This window comes from Manis pentadactyla, chromosome 3 (assembly GCF_030020395.1).
Source record: "Manis pentadactyla isolate mManPen7 chromosome 3, mManPen7.hap1, whole genome shotgun sequence".
NCBI lineage: Eukaryota > Metazoa > Chordata > Mammalia > Pholidota > Manidae > Manis > Manis pentadactyla.
Window position 1 is genome coordinate 209,787,649 of NC_080021.1, and position 19,641 is coordinate 209,807,289.

General features: G+C 43.6%; 1 protein-coding gene and 1 pseudogene across 1 annotated transcript; both read left to right on the forward strand.

The window, feature by feature from the left end:
* The first annotated feature begins 1,146 nt into the window (after positions 1–1,146).
* On the forward strand, positions 1,147–2,194 carry LOC130683132 (olfactory receptor 1L4-like). The gene has a single exon (XM_057499412.1). It carries the CDS (start codon positions 1,247–1,249, stop codon positions 2,192–2,194), a length of 948 nt encoding a protein of 315 aa, XP_057355395.1. The 5' UTR covers positions 1,147–1,246.
* Positions 2,195–15,058: 12,864 nt separating this feature from the next.
* LOC118923108 (olfactory receptor 1G1-like) lies at positions 15,059–15,915 on the forward strand (annotated as a pseudogene).
* The last annotated feature ends 3,726 nt before the right edge of the window (positions 15,916–19,641 follow it).

Consider the following 19,641-nt stretch of genomic DNA (forward strand, 5'->3'; position numbering starts at 1 on the left):
ATAACATCACTTATATGTGTCATCTAATAAATGACCCTTCTAAATACAAAATCTTCCTTTTTTCAGGAGGAGAGTATCTCCATTTATTCAGCTTGTCCTTTGTGCTTTGTTATAGGTTCTTAGGTCTTTCTCCTTCGATTTCCCTCTAAGCTTTATTCCTAAGTACTTTTAGACTGTCTTTGCCATTGTCAATTGAAAATATTTTTCTCCATTATATTTTTCTAAAACAGGAAAAGTATTAATATTTGTATGTTTATCTTGTATCTGGCCACTTTGGTGAAATCTTCATAGGATTAAAGTTTTCAAATGATTATCTTCGATTCTTCTACATAGACAAGCCACTTAAAAAAGTCACAATTTCAAGTTTTCTAATGTTTTTGTCTCCGATTTCTTTCATTTTGCTGTGTCACTGACTTAGGCTAACTTCAAGGCAGGCAATGTAGCTTAACAGTGGTACAGAGGACATCCTTGCCTTGCCTTTTCTATGGTGTTGGTGGAAATGGGACTCTTTAAATCAAAGTATTATAGTCCAGTAATACATGAATTTTACAATGAACACTTAATAGTTTTTAAAAGCGAAAAATTAATATATTTAAGGAATTAATCTCAATGTCACAGGCTACTCCTAGTAGAATTCCTATTTTAGGGGCATCCCTAGAAACTTATAATTTAAGTATCCAGATCATATTAGCCAAGGAGAGATGCCTAAATAAACATTAAGTAGGTCTTATCCAGAGGCTTAAGGAAATTTCATTTGAATTCTGCATTAATGGCCCACTTTTGTCTAATCACCTCTCCCACTATCACAACCTCTAGATCTAATGTAGGAGAGAATCGTGATAACAGGACCTCATTCATGGGCACCCCTGTATGACAGCACCCTAACTCAAATTGGGAGCCATATGCTACATCGCCTCAGACGGGGGAAAAAAGAGATTAAGGATTGGTCAAGTCTTTAGAGAGAGAACTGAAAAAAACAGACATATTAGGCTTCAAGGAAGTTTCTAAATATGTACGAGACCATAAACTTCTCATTTAGGAAGCAGCTTGGAACGTTCAGTTTCTCCTCGTTTTGGATTATCCTCCCTGTTCTCTGTAGTCTCTTAAACTAAATATTCTTTAAGATGCTAACAAATGCCAGTGGGATTTTTTTATAGGCTGGAGGTTAGGGAAGAAGTTATCTTGATGAATTACCCCTCACATCTCTCCCACTGCTTCTCCAAACCCTGTCCAGAAAGTCACACGCATGGAGACAAAGAACCACAGCAGCAGAACCTCGGGCTTTATCCTCCTGGGCATCTCTCCCAACCCTCAGCTGCAGAAACCCCTCTTTGCCACCTTCCTCGCCATGTACCTCGTCACCATAGTGGGGAATGTGCTCATCATCCTGGCCACGCACTCTGACTCCAGACTCCACACACCCATGTACTTTTTTCTCAGCAACCTATCCTTCATGGATACCTGCTTCACAACAGTCATTGTGCCAAAGATGCTGGTGAATTTACTATCAGAGACAAAATCCATCTCCTATGTGGACTGCCTGGCCCAGATGTACTTCTTCATGGCCTTCGGGAACACTGACAGTTACCTACTAGCCTCGATGGCCATAGACCGGCTGGTAGCCATCTGCAACCCCTTCCGTTATGACATGGTGATGAGTCCAAGGCGTTGCCTCCTCATGCTTCTGGGTTCATGTTCCATCTCCCACTTGCACTCCCTGCTCCGTGTGCTACTCATGTCCCGCCTGTCTTTCTGTGCCTCCCATGTTATTAAGCACTTTTTTTGTGATACCCAGCCTGTGCTAAAGCTCTCCTGCTCTGACACATCTTCCAGCCAGACTGTGGTCATGACTGAGACGCTGGCTGTCATCGTGACCCCCTTCCTATGCATCGTCTTCTCCTACCTGCGAATTATTTTCACTGTGCTCAGAATTCCCTCTATAGCTGGGAAGTGGAAGGCCTTCTCTACCTGTGGCTCTCACCTCACCATAGTGGCCTTGTTCTACGGGAGTGTCATCTATGTCTATTTTAGGCCCCTGTCCATGTACTCAGGGGTGAAGGACTGGGTAGCCGCACTCATATACACATTAGTGACACCCATGTTGAACCCTTTCATTTACAGCCTGAGGAACAAAGATATGAAGAGGGCTTTGAGGAAATTAAGGGACAGAATTCACTTAGAAAGAACACAATAGAATGTCATAATTGGGAGATGACCTAAGAGATGATCTGGTTATTTTTCCTGCATACCCATTTTTCAGATGGCACCCAAAGAAGTCACGAGAGGTAGTGTGAACAGCAGTAAGAGCATTGCCTGGAAGCTACAACAGTTGGTTTCTATCAATAACCTGACCAAGTAAATGTTTAATACCAGGTCTGGTACTACTGGGAATCCAGATTTTAGGAAAAATGTTTTTCTTCATAATTCTTTTGTAAGCTTGACATTGGTTAGTACTCAAAGAATTATAAAGACCTATAGTTTTAGAATAAGAACTCATAGGGATTTGGTAGGGAATTGGGAAGACACTTTAATGAATGACCTAAGATGTCCTTAAGGATGGGTTGAATTTTTTAAATTGAAATATAGTTCATATACAATATTATATTCGTTTCAAGTATACAACACAGTGGTTCAACAGTTACACACATTACTAAGCCCTCACCACAATGAGTGCAGTTACTACCTGTCAACATAAAGATGTTACAGAAGGGCTGGGTTGAATGTGGAAAGACGAAAGTTCAAAGGATAAGGAAATGGCACAGCATTTCAAACAGCAGAAAGTGTCCAGGCAATGAACACTGGAATATGTTTGAGGGACATTGAAAAACCCTGTGTGACTTGTTCAACTTGAGAGCAGGAAGAACAAACCTGGAAAGATAAAAGAATCTACAAAACAGATTTACTTCCACACCAACAGCAGTGTCATCACAGTGTGAACTGTCAGTACACTGGACCCCATTGCCCTTCCCTCTTAATTCTTCCTTTCTGCATGTGGACATAATCCTCACTGAAATGCCTTTCATATTATGAAAAGTGCGATGAGTATTAGTCAGGATAAGTTGGCTGTGTGTTGTGCTAGGTAACAAACAATCTCAAAATCTTTGGATCTTGAACCCAAAAGTTTTTTTCTTATTCCCACTGCATGTCCACCATTGAAAAGTCTAAAGGTGCTACTCACTTTAAACACTCAGGAAGCAAAGTGATGGAACGGTCGCTGCTTTAATCATTAATCATCACTGTCAGAAGCAGAGAAAAACTCAGGACTATTTTGCCCTGGCAATTAAATGCTCTGTCCAGAAGTGACTCACACCATTCTGGCCACAGCTCATTGTCCACAACTCATCGCGTGACTGCACTGAACACAGGGGGGCCAGGAGATACAATCTAGAAGGGTCTCTCTGACATGGGGAGCCAGCATTACACGATGAAGAGATCTAATGACAACTACACAGCCCCAATGACACACAAATACGGAAGTGTGAATGTATTGCTAGTCGATCCTTCCCAGATTATGATGTTGTCAATAACAATACTTATGTAAGAAATATACTCCCTTTTGAATGCTTTTCTCTCCTTTTGTTATTTCATCAGGTTTTATCAACCATCAACTTTGTTGCATCATAAGCTTGTTGATGGCAGGAGCTTAAGATGAATACAAATCTTTCGGAATTAACAACATAACAAGAGGTACACAGAGGCTTAATGGGACACAGGGAAACCTAGGGCCCAACATTAAGTGCCTGCCACTGCCATCACTATGTTCTTTTCCAGTTATCAGGAAACAAATAGCAATCCAGGAAACGAACTCAATTTCCAGTAGCCTTCCTTATTTGTACAGGCACACCTGACGTTGGGCACCGTCCCCCACCAATCACTCAGCTTTGGGGACACTGGCCTAGAAGGTCTGAGCACTTTGCACTTCCCCTGTTTACATGCCATAGTTTTCTCATGTTCAAGCAAGTACAATAAACCACTCAAGACTGCGATGAATGCCTGGCATATATAAATAAATGAGGTCATTTATTATGCCCTCCAGAAACTTATAAAGCTAATTAAGTCCTTTGGTCCCAGGAAATCTAATACATGTTCTTAGTTCTGATCTCTCTCTTCCCTCACTCTCAAACTTTTTTCCCAACAACATTAGTCACTTAAAAATCAAGATCTTTTATCTATAACCCCACAGATATGCCAACAAATTCACACCAAAGGGAATTCTAGGTAACAAAGGACCATGAGGTCACATGTTGCCCTGAAAGAGTTACTCATCAGGCCCTCAGGCAACTCTAGACTTCTCAGTCTAGACTGTTGCCTCTGCCCCAATACGAGGCAATTCTCACCTTCCAGAAGGAGTGAGTTGATGTAGGCAAGCAGGATCTGGAGACTTCAACAAAATTTCTGCTATCCAAACAAGGCAGCCCAGAAGCTAACTTGGAAATTGCTGGAAAGCATTGGTAACAATAAAATAAGGCCTTTCAGAAATTAGATACAATCAGTGGTGTACCAAATCATTACATCGTTCACCTTAAACTTACAATGTTACATGTCTATTGTACTTCAATAAAGCTGAGGAAAAATGAATTCACCCTAACCCATGATTATAAGGGAAAGAGTGTGCTATGCATTGGTAACTGTTCTGATAATGTAGACACCACAACAATAAGCTGTGGGAATAACAGGGAGAAGATAATGAGAAATAGAATAAGCTTGCTGACTACCTTTTAGTTAACTAAGAACTAAGGAGTATTATATTCAACCAGTGTCCCAGCTATCTATATGGCAGGAGAGAGACTGTCACGGTCTCTTCCAAGGACTATGGATATAGTTTTCCACCCTGGCTCCTTTGGGTGGGTTCTAATTCACTTCACCATACAAGAATAGTTTTGGTAGAATCCTACCCATGTGATTCTACCATTTCAGGATACTTTAAACCCACTGACACACAAGCACATTGCTCCTCAGATGAGACCGAGTCTCAGAGATAGACTATCTCTCCCAAAACACCAAGTGGAATATGTCACAAGCAGGCCCAGAGGTGTTTGATTTGTGACCACCATGCAATATTGTTTTATATTATATAGGCACAGATAACATAGGAAGAACCCTGCAATATTATGGTACTAAACCTGTCTGAACACTGTACACCTACTAGAAACTTAGGCAGCACATTTCTCATTTTATTTTCTTTTCCACTGAGACTAGGAAGGAGCTGAAAACAGATTAGTCAATACACACAGAGATAAACTCTTATAGAGACAATAGAGGATAAGGAGACAGAAGGGAGACAGGCTCAGCTTTCTGAAAGTTACACCTTAATAGGGGTGACAGGATATACTGTCCCTCACAGTACTATGCATCAATATACAGTAAAACAGCATGTTTGAAACACTACTCATACAATTGATTTTGCAAATAATCCAGGGACTTTTACAAATAATTCAGAAAGGAATCTTATTATAACTGCTTCCCTAAGCCCCAGTATCTCTCTGAAAAGTGACCTGTCACATCTTTACCTACCTTGCCTCCCAGTGCATACGGAGAGGTACCATGTGAATATGGACAATTTAAACCCACAAGAATTCAGGTAAGAAGTCATTTCAGGCTGAGCACATCAGTAATGCATCAGTGGAAGAGGAGAGCCTTTCTCTACGCCAGAGGTTCTCCGCCTGTGGCCTACAGACCCCTGAGCACCCCAGAAGACCAGAGCAGGGAATTCATGACTTCAAAACAGTAATACGGAAATGTCAAAGTGGTCGTCGTAAGACATAAATATGTACATTTACACAGATTAACTCAGTTTGTTTTCTGTACTTCTACTGTGATTTTATTAACTTTGTTTATACCCACTGTAATCTCTGTAACCTCTTCATCATCTAATAAATTGTTATGTTGAAATATGGTATTTTTCTTATACTTGCATGGAAATTTAGTATGAAATAAGAATTCTCTGTTATCTTGTTTTACAATATATATAAACTGCAGTATGATTAGCCTGGAAGATGCCTTAATGGCTTTCTTCTCTCATTTCCAGTCTGAAAGACTGGTAAAAACTATTTTTGGCTTTCTTATTATAGTGAAATATATATAACACAAATTTTGACTTATGACCATATTTGAAATATTTACTTCTTTTTCTTTAAACTCTGAACAACGGGACTCAAAATGATGTGGCAACTTGACTGGTGTATCAGTACCGACTAATCAACAAAGAAGACCTGGACCCTTCCCTTGACTCCATACATTCTCCCCCACAGCTTGGAAGAACGAAGTCCTAGGCTTTCTTCAGAAATGACTAGAATAACAAGTGACTAATTGTCTGAGGCTCTAGAAGAACCTCTCGCACTGAAAAGAATCCACGTCCACAGCCTTGCCCAGCTTCAGAGCCGCTTGGGTGGGGAAGGCAGAAACATGAGAAAGGTGAGGGAGGAGAAAGGCCCTCAGGCCCCGTCTGCCAGAGCAGTTCTGCTGTTAACTCGGGGTGCGATATTCCGTGACCAACTGCCCACTTACGCCTCTCCGCAACCTGATGGCATAGATTATAATTGAGGATTCGAGACTTTTCTTCACACTCGAAGCTTATCTTCAAAACTACCCTTTTCTTCAATCCTTAGAACACATGAAAGCAGATTTTTCTGGGTGAAGAGGAAAAGTCCTGGTGCTCCCGAGTCTCCCTAGTCGCACTCCACCTCACTGGCGACATGTCTGTCCTGCAGGAGTGTCAGTCGTGGGACAGAAGAAGAGGGTGGCTGGAAATCTGAAAGATGTGAGAGGGTTTGCAGCTGCGTCCTGGGGGAGGGCCTCAGGAGGCAGGAGGTGGCTGGAAATGCACACACTCAGGGAGACACGGTCACTGTCTGCAAATATCTGTAGGGTAACTTGGTATATCCTCAGCTCCGTGTCCCCGGAACTGGCATGACTGCTGGCACCCAGGGAGTGCTTGTGGAAACCTAACAAATCAACAATTCCACAAGTGCGAGAAGAGCCATGTGGCCACTGGTGATAACTGAAGTCACTTAAGACAGGGTATTAGAAGTTAGGATACTGTCCTAACCGACTTCAGCTATCACTACTGTGGGGTTTCAAATTCTTGGCTCTTGACTTTAATGCCAAATATGTAGATGTGGCTTATCATGACTCCATGGGTAAAAATTAAAAGGCAGTGAGTTCCCTGTCACTAGATGTATTCAAGCTGGATGACCACTGTCAGGGCTATTAGAGGTTTCCTGCTGTGGGTGGTGGGGCGAAAGGGATGGTCTCTGAGTTTTTTCTGGCTCTGAGATTCTTTAGGTCTGTATATATTTCTTCAGGCACTTCTTGAACACCTATGATGTGCCAGTTTCCTAAGTCCTATATACACAAATCCTTAAAATGATGTTAAAGAGCAGAAATAATTACAGCTGATGCTTATCAGGAGTTTCTCTTGCTAAATTACTGATTTACATGTGTATGGTGAGAATGCTTGTAAGTTCCTAGAGGCAGATCCTATTATAATTTATTTGTAAATAAGAAAAAACTAAGGTTTAAAGGTTAAGCAGCTTGCTCAAGCCAGTGTGCCCAAACTTGGTGAGGCTGAGACTTGAACCCAGGACTAGGGACTCAGGGCCCTCAGTCCTAGCTATGAGGCTGCACTCCGAGGAGTAGGAAACCGAGCTCCACCCAGTCACGCCCCATCCAAGCCTGAAGTCCTTTAATACTGTCCTCAGCCTCCTCTCTGCTGTCACCATTTTGCATCTTTCAGCACACACCCCATCTCTGTTGATTCTAGGCACAGCTTGAACAACAGACTCTATAGAGTTTACTTGTCTTGCTTAACTGAAACTTTATACCCGCTGGTTAGTAACCCCTCATTGCCCCTCCCCTCAGCCTCTGGCAACCACCACTCCACTCTTTGGTCCTATGAATCTGACTGTCTTAGTTATCTCATATAAGTGGAATCATCAAGTATTTGTCTTATTGTGGCTGGCTTATTTCACATAGTATAATGTCATTAAGGTATATCCACATGGTCCACAGCAGTATTTTCTTCTATTCTAATGCTGAATCATATTCCACTGCAGGTATATGCCACATTTTCTTTAACCACTCATCTGTCAGTGGACATTAAGTGTTTCCACATCTTAGCTGTTATGAATAAAGCTCCACTGAACAGAAAGGGGCGAATACCTCTTCAAGATAGTGAATTCATTTCCTTCAGCTTTATGCCCAGAAATGGAACTGCTGGATCATACGGTAATTCTGTTTTTGATTTCTGGATGAACCTCCATTCTGTTTTCCATAATGGCTGCACCAATTTACATTCCCACCAGCAGTGTGCAACTCTTGTCATTTGGTTCTTTGATAGCAGCCATTCCAACAGGTGTGAGGGGACGTCTCATTGTGGCTTTGCATTTCCATGATGATTAGTGATGTGGAGGATCTTTTCATATACCTGTTGGCCATTTGTATACCTTTCTTGGAGAAATGTCTACCCAACACCTTACCCCATTTTCTAATTGGGCTTTTTACTTTTTTACTATTGAGTAGAAATTCCATCATTTGCTTCTTAGCTTAAAACTTCTTGGGCAAAGCCCTCCGGACTACCTGAACACCCCCACACCGACACACACACACACTTCTCCTGCCCTCTTGCCTCGCCTATGCTCTTCTCAATTTCTTCCACTGTCTCAGCTCAGGAACAGCCTGCCTCACAACCAAAGAGGATGCACAGAAGTAATGATAGGAACTGGGGAGCTCTTGTCCCACATGAACAGACTTTAGAGAAAGTGAAAAACACTCGGTGAAGGAAGGTCATCGGGCTTTGCTGGCCTATCTGATACCATTATTAGTGACCCAGTTGTGGGCAGGCTGTCAGCAAATGGGGCCCCTTAATTTACACACCACTACTGCAGGAAGCTCACTGGAATCTCTGTTCCCTCCCCTTCTCTGACAGGAAATTCTACTACCTCTGGTTCTGTACCTCTCCAGCTTTGACCTTGCTCTCCTTTCAGTGACCATTCAACTACTCTCTCTCTCTCTCTCTCTCTCTCTCTCTCTCTCTCTCTCTCACACACACACACACACACACACACACACACACACTTTCTTTCTCTCTTCCTCTCTTTCTTCTCCTAACCAGCTAAGCCAGGAACTATGTATTAAATGAGGATTATTATTTTACTATATACCACTCATGTTATATATGACATATATATCTAGTACTTATCCAGCACCTACTCATTTGAAAAGCACTTTTCAGACAGTTTCATTCATTTAATGCCCACAATGGAATGGTATTGATGGAAATGGTATTATACGTCTTTCATTTTTCTTTGAGAAAAATAAATGAGACACAAAGGTTTTCCAAGTGGAATAATTGATAAGTAGCTAAACTAGGACTAAAATCCAAATCCTGGAGTATTTCCACTAATTCTCCTGATCCAAAGAATCTGACTCTGCTCTCATGTAACACACCCCAGTTATTCAAGGTGCTTCAAACTTGTCCAATCTGAGTTTCTCCTACCAGCAAATATTTAAAAGGAAGAGAGTTATGTGGTATATGGCTAAGAAGTGGGCTTTGAAGCCAAACTACTTGGGTTGGAATTACATCCACTTCCTAGTAATATAATCTGGAGCAAGTTAGTGAACACCCTATAAAAAGTTTGCAATTCAATTTCCTCATCTCTATGCTGCCAGAGTTCTTATGTGGATTCATACACTGCCTAGCACATGCTATATACTCTCAAGGTGTTCAGCATTTTTATTGGTCACCTGCTACAAGCACACAATGATGAACTGGGGAAGCAGTGTTGAACAGCCAGACCGGTTCCTGCCCTGGCAGATGTGATGTCCTGGGCCTCTCTGTGTCAATCATGTCTCATTGTGCCTCTCCTCCTAGGAGAAACCACTTCAGTCCAAAGTTCCAAGCACTTTGGGGAGAAGAAATAAGCTTCATGAACATGTGCTGCTGCATCTTAGGAAAGTGACTGAAAGATCAAAGCAGTATGGAATCTTTCCAGCAATGCAAACGATTTCACTTGAGTATTTTTAACATCAAAAATAAAAATCATTGGTACTCAGTGTCCTTGGGTTGACTTCTTCTCATTCACCTTATATCCCCTTTCTCCCTTTATCTGACAGGGTCACTGGCAGACATCTGCAGATTGTTCCCTGTGTTCTCCTCTAGAACTAACCCTGACCTAAGCAAGGTGACATTAGGAGCTCAAGTCAAGGAACACATTGAGTGACGCAGCATCATGTCACTCGGCCTGACAGCCAGGGTCTGATCTTGAGCATGAGGTCAGGTAATTGACTTCTGATCATGCTGCATGGCAGCTGACTCTCTGCCTTTTTCAATTGCTGGGCAGAGCCACAACTCCTCCCAAACTGGAATCTTGCTTTGTTGTCTGGATCTTGCTCCTCTCTGCCCATCTCAAGGATAGGAATCCAGCTCCTGAAGCCCAGAACTTGGCTATCCAATCCCCTCGGTGTTACTGGCCAGCACATCTGCACCTTGTATGAGGTTCTCATGCCCAGACGACCACCCATGACTCAATTAAACTCTAATCTACCGTGAAGACGTGCAACTATTACTTTTGTTATGGCTTCCTTAATGCCACCCACCTGCATGAAATAAAAAGTTTAGCCAAACCAGACGGATGCCCTTCTGCTGCCAGGAAGTGGTCTGCCTTCTTTGCCACAGAGTTCCAGAAAATGGTGCTGCCCCCCCTATGATAGTTTCACCTCCTGGGGGATCATAGACTCTAGTTTCATGGTGCTCCTGATCAGATTGTTATTCAAACTCCCAAACCCATTCCACAAGCTCTTCTCAAAGCGGTTGGAGCTAGGAATACCATCTCTACAGTATATGTGTTTTCTTCAGGGAAAAGTTAAGATTTTCTGATAACTACTTTGGGGAAGCCAGTGAGAAAGAAATCCCAGCCAAACAAAATGGTCTGAGGAGGTAAATTTCATAACTTCTGTCTCTACAGATGAAGGAAGTGAAAGTTCAGGAAGGAAATTACTTCATGCTCAGTGTAAATCAGTGACAAAGCCAGGTCTGCGTGACAGTAAACTCCTTACTCCTGTCAATTATGCCATGCACTTACAGGAAGTTACAACAACTGGAGACCCCAGCCAGGACACACACCCAACATCCCTTCCGATGTTCTACTTGCCGGACAGCAATGTCAAGGGGAAACCAGAGTCACATCAATGACTTCCTCCTTCCGGGACTGAGCAGTGACCCCAAATAGCAGGTGCAACTCTGCCAGCTTCCTGGCCACGTATCTGGTCAATGTGGCTGCCAACTCGGTGATCATCGCAGCCATGGGGGGATGCCCGCCTCCACACCCCCATGTGCTTCTTCCTCTCTGACCTGTCTTTTGTGGACATCTGCTTTACGCATGGCATCATGCCAAGGATGCTGGCAAACATGCTGAGCAAGAGCAAGAAGGTCCCCTTTGCCCAGTGCCTCACGCAGACAGCTACCCCCATGCTGAAGCCTTTTATCTGGAGCCTTAGGAACAAGGACATGAATCGGGCCTTGAAAAAGCTGATTAGGAAGGCAGAATAGCATACTTCTCAGCATTCGTTCACTCAACAAGGACCCAGTTTCTGCTACGCACCAGGATTGAAATGAAATATGCAACGCAATCAAAATATTGCAAAGATATATCAGTCACAGCTCCTGTATTCAAAATTTATTACAGTGCAGTGTGTGGGGGTGAGGCAAGTGCAGTAGAGGTAATTGAACATTTTGGTAATAAATGAGACATAGATACTGATAGTTTACTGTATTTACACTGTTTCCTTCTTTCTCCTTTGCAGTCTCTGGCTCATGGGTGTCACATACACGACCAGTGCTGTGTCAGAGTTGTTCTGATGAAAAGCCAGGGAAGAAGTCTGTGTGAAGAACTATAGGAATATGAAGACAACAGCTGTGCGGCCCACCCTACCCCAGATCTATTCGATGTATTTATTATTTATTTTCTGAGAAATGATAGTTTCTCTTTATAAGGACTGGCATCTGCATTCAGGGACTCCATGGCAGGGTAGGGCAGAAGGAAACGGGACCCCCCCACAGACGTGCACAGGGAGGGGGACGAGGAGCAGGGCTCTCCGGGGCCACAGATCCGGTCACTCCTAAAAAAGGTGTTCCTGACTGTGCTGGGACTCAAAAACCCAGGGCCCAGAAGGGACAACTAGGAGGTGGGACAGTTGCCCTATCTCGTTTCTAACTAGGAGATCTGGGAGCAGGTCCCAGGAGACCTTCTGTGGGAAATGCCCACAACTCCTCCTGGTTTCTGTTCCTGAGGACAGGCTTCTACAGCCATGAGCCTTTCATCTGTGTTGCTGTTACAGGATAGGAAGGAAAGTGTGGTTCTAGCAAGCTCTCTTGAGGAGAAGAAGGGAAGGTCAACCAAACAGGTGAGACAGACCCCACACCTGGTGCTGGTGACAGGATGTGGGGATGATCAGAATTCCCAGGTAAGGCCTGGGGCCCAGCGATGGGAGACACTGGCCACACACCCTCTCCCCACACACACACACCTACCTCCTCCCCTATTACTTCTTTCCTGCCACTTCCTCACTCTCAGCTGAATACAACTTGGCTCTCTTAACACCATGAGGAGGGTCTTGATTTAATATTCATGAACTCCCTGAGAGTCTAGCCCAACGTCAATCCAGATCAGCAGGCCCCAGGCCCTTGGCAGTGGCTGAGACATTGTAAGCAGACATCAACAGTGCTCAGGACCCCTGGATGCATAGAATTCACTGTCAGCCCACTCAATCGTGAGCAGCTCTCACAATCAGCGTAGGAGAGTAACAATCTCCACAACTGGCAGTTTAGCAAGATCTACTTCATTTTTCTACCTAGCATCTCAGAATTATGTGAGGTAGATTTATTTAGGATCATTTTACAACTGAGGCTCTGAAATGCTAAATGATTTACAAGACATACTGCTGTGACTCGAACCTGTGACACGTGTGACCTGTCCAAGTGGATGTTTTGTCATAGTACTACTACGTCGGAGCCTTTGCACCGAGGGTCATGATGATGGTACTGATGACATTGTCGCTTACAACTGTACATATGAAACTACAGTTTTCAGAGCCCATCTTCCCAAAGATGATGACCAAGAAAAGGCCCTGTGTGCCAGGACTGGGGGAAGTGGGATGCCCAGTTTTGAAAGCAGAAAAGTGTTGGGCAAACACAGACAGCTAGTTGGTCACTCCAGAAACTCCTTGAAGAGAAGACAATGAAATCAGGAAAAGCAAACATAAAGAGCACTTGATATAAGCCCATCATCATTCTAGTTCTGTATGATGCTTTACTAATTTAATCCTCATCATAATGCTATGCATTAGGCAATTATTGTAAGATAAAGTCTAGCCGAAATAAGCAGGTAACGAGAGGCAACAAAGGGCCTGGCAGTTTATTGGAGCGCAATTCCTCGGCGGTATTCCCTGGTCTGGCTAGTCACAGGCCGGGGAAATCACGCTCAGCAGGGTAGGCAGCGAGTTTTTAAAGAACGTAGGGGGAGGCAGAGCTGAGATTTACAGTGGTGTGAGGATCGGCTAGCCTAAGGTACATTTTTCAGGTTGAGAGGGGGCAGCAGCCAGGGACTTTGGCACATCATCAGTTTCCGAGGTGCTCACCCCTCCCTCCAATGCCTCCAACCTTACAGTTATTCTCTGCTACAAGCAGATGCAGAAACTGAGGCCAGAAAGATGGAGCAAACTTGCTCAACGTTTTAGCACACAAAAGAGCCAGTGGCCAAGGAAAGTTTGTCAAACCCAGAGGGACTGGGTTGCATGCCCACATCAAAGAGCCTGATAGTAGCACACGCTGCTGTTGCCTGTTGGCGTGTTCATCCTTCCACACCAGGCACATGCACAAGACAGAATCGCTCATTTGGGTTTTTATATCACAGGTCCTGAAAAACCCTTTAATGGATTCTGGCATGTTGATGCTTTCAACAGTCCTATATGGTAGGTTTATGTCCACATTCTACAGATGAAAAAAAAATGAGGCTCAGAGGATGTAAATAATTCACCCAAAATATAAAAAGCAGTGGGGGTTTAAAGCTGGGAGGCATGGCCTCAAACATTTTTCTGGTGCATCAGGATCCCCAGTTTCCATTTTATCTACAATTACTAGCAATATTAATAACTGTTATCACGATTTATTGAATGTCTACTCTGTGCTAGCATTTTGAATATGTCATCTTATTCCTTATCCATAAGTTTACAAAGTCTGCATTAACAGTGAAATTAACAATCTAGGAAACTGAGGCGCAAAGAGGGTGTATAAGTTGCAAAGGATAGCACAGCCAGAAAGGGCAGAGAAAGGTTTCCCACCTGGTCTATAGGACCCCAGGCCAAACTCCTAGGGACTTGATGCTGCTGACAGGAATGCTGATGATGAAGACAATGGGATCTTTTCTTTGTAAAACGCCTTTGAGTTTAAAAAGTGATTTTATCTACATTAGCTCATTTGATATGTCTTCAAAAGAAAAAGAGGGCAGATACTCCTATCACACCAAGAATTTCTGAGTTCCAGTGAAGACTTATGCATGTAATTAGTTATTGCTTTTCTACCCCTCAATAGAGAGACAGAAACAAAAAGAGAGCTCTTCTTAATAATTTCTTAGTAAATACATATTCCCCACAGTGTCTTATTCAAACCTCTCGTGACAATGAAATTGATAGCTTTCCCATAACGGGCGGTTGGGGTGAACTGTGAATTAGGAAGTTTCTTCCCAGGTAATCTCCAGTTCAGCCTCATCCAGGAGGTCTACAGGACAATGTACTAATATGCAAAGTTCAACCCCCAAAAAATCTCCCATCACTGTCCATAGTTCTTACCTCTGCACATGTTTACAGTGTATTTCTAGGACCTTTAAAAGGAACATGGGGAAAAAAAGGCTTTGAATGCCATAACTTTTTGGAGTCTATGTATATTTAGGTAAGATTTTCCTTCAATTGTTCTACTTTAAATGAAAATCAGAAACCAAACGGCATCCCTGACCTCCTGCTCCTGGGCCTCTCTGAGCATCCAGAACAGCAGCCTCTCCTGTTTGGGATCTTCCTGGGCATGTACCTGGTCACTGTGTCGGGGAACCTGCTCACCATCCTGGCCATCGGCTCTGACCCTCGCCTCCACACCCCCATGTACTTCTTCCTGGCCAACCTGTCCTTCATCAACACCTGCTTCTCCTGCACCATTGTCCCCAAGGTGCTGGTGAACATCCAGACACAGCACCACACCATCTCCTGCACCAGGTGCCTCCTGCAGATGTACTTCTTCATGGCACTGGCCCTGCTGGATGACTTCCTGCTGGCTGTGATGGCCTATGACCGCTACGTGGCCATTTGCCTTCCTCTCCACTACACCACGATCGTGAGCCCCCAGCGCTGCCTGCTGCTGGTCACTGTGTGCTGGCTCTGCTCCCACCTCCTGGCCTTCCCACTCACTCTCCTGATGTCTCAGTTCTCCTTCTGTGCCTCCCGTTCCATCCCACACTCCTTCTGTGACCTCCTCCTGCTCCTCACACTGGCCTGCTCAGACACTCACATCTTCCAGATCGTGATGCTTACTAACTCAACCCTGTCGGGTGTGGTGCCCTCGGCTGCGTCCTGGTCTCCTATGCGCACATCATGCGCACCATCCTCACGATCCCCTCTGCTGGGGGGAAGCACAGAGTCTTCTCTACCTGTGGCTCCCACCTGACAGTGGTCACTCTCTTTTATGGGACACTCTTTCTGGTGTATTTCCAGCCCTCCTCCTCCTAGTCGGCTGACACCGGAATGGTGGCATCTGTGGCATACACGATGGTCACCCCCCTGCTGAACCCCTTTATCTATAGCCTTAGGAACAGGGACATGAAGTGGGCTTTGTGGAGACTCCTTGGCTGGGAAATATGGTCTTCCCAGTAAGGAGACCTTCCCCAGAGTAGACGACCAGGCTTTTCAACATGCCTCCTCCCTGGACTTGACTATTATAAATCTGAATGACTCACATTCAAGACAGGATGGATGCTTAGCCTTACAAGCAGATGTACAAAATGAAGATTCTGATTTTACAGGGCAGGTATAGGACAGCCTGGAGAGGGAGTGTGATCAGTAGGCCCTACACGGTGACTTGAGGACCGAGTAATAAATCCAAGCAGATGCAATACAGAGCTGGGAACACCAAAAACATCAGCAAAAACATCCTCCTTGGATTCCAGGAGGAAGCTCAGTAGGAGCACAGGTAGGACTCAAGTCTCCCCAACAGCAGAAATGCTGGCAAGACTAGGCAGGTGAGGATCTAAGTCAGTCACTGGGCTTCAGGCATCAATTCTGACCATGCCTCGGAAGAAACTTAAGTGTAGCCCTTGGCCTCAACATTGAGAATGATAGGGAAAATTTACAAGGACAGCAACCTAGCAGGTGGCTCCCCTCTGCCTCATCCCCCTCCTCAACCCCCCCAAAAAAAAAAAAAAACACTCCCTTGGTTTCCCCGTGCTGCCCAGCACCGGGTCCCAAGGTTTGCTCCCTAAACTCCCTCCCCCTTGCCTACTCGCTTGCTGTGCACGTAGGAATGTTACAGATAAGGAAGCAGAAAGGTATAAATTGCTCCCTTTTCCTTCGTTCAGGGCTCAGACTTTTGGGGAAATTACTCCACTCTGAGCCCGCCGGTGTGAAATAAAGCCTCAACACTACAAGACCTCCGAGTGCCACTTGGTTTTTTCCGTTGGTGATCCACTCCAGGCTTTCTTTTTTTCAGTATTTTCTCCAAGAATATGACATGGCAGAATGTGTGTGTGGCCTGAAAAGGAAAAAATATTCTAGAAAAGAAACCTAGGCTCAGAAAGAGTATGATATTTGTGCAGCATGAAACATCTGGAATTCGACCTTGACTCTGGAAGAGTATTTGTTTTTTTTTTTATTTGCTACTTGTGACCATTTTATCCTTCACTTTTTAAACCCTGGGTTATTTCTTCTCCAACCAAAAAACCACTCATGTCATTACAATAAATGTCTAAACTATAAAGAAAAAATTTAAATCCTTTTTTAAAAAGAAACTACTCTGAATACACAGATTTTTATGGTCCTTTTCTCCATATATTTATTTTATATTGTTAAGATGCTGATTTTTCACGTAATCATATAATATGATATTTTCCATGCTATTACTATTAAATCTTCATAAACATTTTCAAAATTAATATTATAGCAGAAGCAAATGCTATATTATAAATAATGTGAGGCATGGGTGAAGGCCTGGTTCTCTCAGGTGGTGCCTTATCCCCACCCTTGGGGAGATATAGTAATGTGGTTCCCCTAGATATATACAGTAATTGTCTTTTGTTTAATCCATATCACTGGTTCTCAAGTTTTCATGTGAAGGGCAAGATAAAAATTCAAGTTGATGGTAGAGTTTGTTGGGTAAAAGGGTCCCCCACCCCCGCCACCATCAGTGGTCTGCTCTGATGTACGTGTCAGAATGCTACGGAACCCTGTCTCACTTACATCATAATGGCCCTACTGGTGTACTTAAGCACCGGCCAGGCCAGTGAGTGACTGAGTGAGTGAGGAGAGAGCCTCTCCAATCGCTTCTTGTTCTTGGATATACTGACTTGATTCTTGGCTGTCATCACTTGAACCTCTGGCAGCAGAGTTCCAGGGAGGAAGGCACCTCATTTTGGTCACTCTCTGAGGTGCTGAGCCATGAAGCGCAAACAAAAAAGGAAACACCTTGAAACTACACGTGACCCCAAAGCGGCCAGGATGTCAGGAGGTTTGTGTCAGCCATATTCTCTGAGCACTGGGGAGCCAGAAACGGTCTTCTAAAGAAAAAAGGAGCAAGGATTCCTCCTTATGGGAGAGAAAGGGCAGGAAGGCGGGAGGGAGGAGAAGGTGTGGGTGCACCGCTCGTTCTCAGGGACCAGATCGCCTGAGGGCCGAGAGGAGGTTTCCGTGACCAGGTCCTTGTCTCTGTGGCTCAGGACCTGTGCTCGCCACATCGTGCAGCTCTGGGTTCCTGCACCACAGATGGAGTGACTGATTGGTATAATATTTCTTATAGAATGTGTATTTCCCTTTATTTCCTTTTTTACAATGTTACAAGTTTTCCAATAATACGTTTTCCAGTTAATGAAGAAAGTGTGGCTCAAAGAGGTAAATGAAAAATTAGGAAAAAAGTTTGACTGCCTAAAATTGCAGGTGCAGGGATGAGAGTGTAAAGTCATACAGAAAATGAATTGATTTCTTAGATTGTCTCTGACATTGAAACCTTTCTTTCACTGTCTCAAGAGCATAGACATGTAAATGTGAGGCTCCTTTATGAAATAAAAACACCAGCACGATACACACACACACACACCAATACCATTTAAGCATGATAGTTGAATCAAGAAAGTTTGGCTCTTTCTGGGAAAATGGGAAACTGAAATAGTTGTGCTGTGCGATGACTCTGTGTCTTCCCTTGCCTTATACAGCATAAATAAGCCAAGGGAAGACACACAGTAGTTTCTAAGCTAATGGCTTGCTTAATATGTACCAGGTCCAATTATTTGCTTTCCAAAACTCATTATATCACTAACGGAGTAGATTTATTAGTTGGAGTAGATTAGGCCTTAGTAACTAATACACGAAGGAATGTATCTCTTTCTTATGTAACAATTAGTGTATGTGAAGGAATAGGGCAAGTCTCCATGCTGATAGAAACTTTGTATCATTAACATTCGGCTTTCAAACAGACCCCAGGTTATCAACATCCCAGTTAGCTAGAAAAGGAAAGAACACGGCAGGGCACAGAGCAGGACTTCATGCCTATGCCTGGTTGGGGCACATGTCCTCGCCACTCATTTCCCACTGCAGAAAACTTAGTCACACGGTCAGAACTACTGTAGCTCCTGGAGGAAGGGCGTTCCAGGCCCGGGGCCAAGTGTCCCTCTGGAACCGGTGAAACAAAGATAAGCCCAGGAAAAGCGCAGGTTGGGAGAAAGGCTTTTCTTCCTTACAGTCACTGGCGGCTCATGCATGCGCCCAGGGTGTCTGTTTCCAGTCCATGGGCAGAAATGTATCATGTAGGTGTGTCTGCCTCCTTTGAAAGAGGTTTTCAAAAGATCTGAATAGGGAGGTTAAGAGTCTTGGAGAAATACAGAAATACATTCCCAGAAGAGGAGTCCGGGCAGGTCTGTAAAGTCTTCCTTTGAACATCTCCAGCACCATGGCTACTGCCCAGGAATTCGCTGCAAAAATGCTGTAACTCTACACCTCTCTACATTTATATAGATATCTCTATCTTTCTATATATCTACATCAATATAGATACTAATATAGATAGGCAGGCAGGTAGACATGCAGAATTCTTTTAAACCTTGTACCCCATGTCCTCTAATTATATAATTTCTCATGAGGTAAAAGGAGCTAATATCTAATTTTAGTCACTAGTTTTTGATATTCTGTATACATCTTTAGAAATATCACATACAAGATACCCAACGTCACTGACATCTACTACACACAATTTTCATAATTGTTGTTTCCTTACATTTTGGAGGAAGTGAAGTTTCAAATGCTTAATTTCATGGGGGGGTTTCAATGCCTAACATGACTGTCCACTCAACATGTCTTTTTTGAATGGATACAGATCCCAGAAAATGCCACATCTGT

Coding starts and splice junctions, on each gene's coding strand:
- LOC130683132 (XM_057499412.1), top strand. CDS start 1,247: ATGGAGACAAAGAACCACAGCAGCAGAACCTCGGGCTTTATCCTCCTG.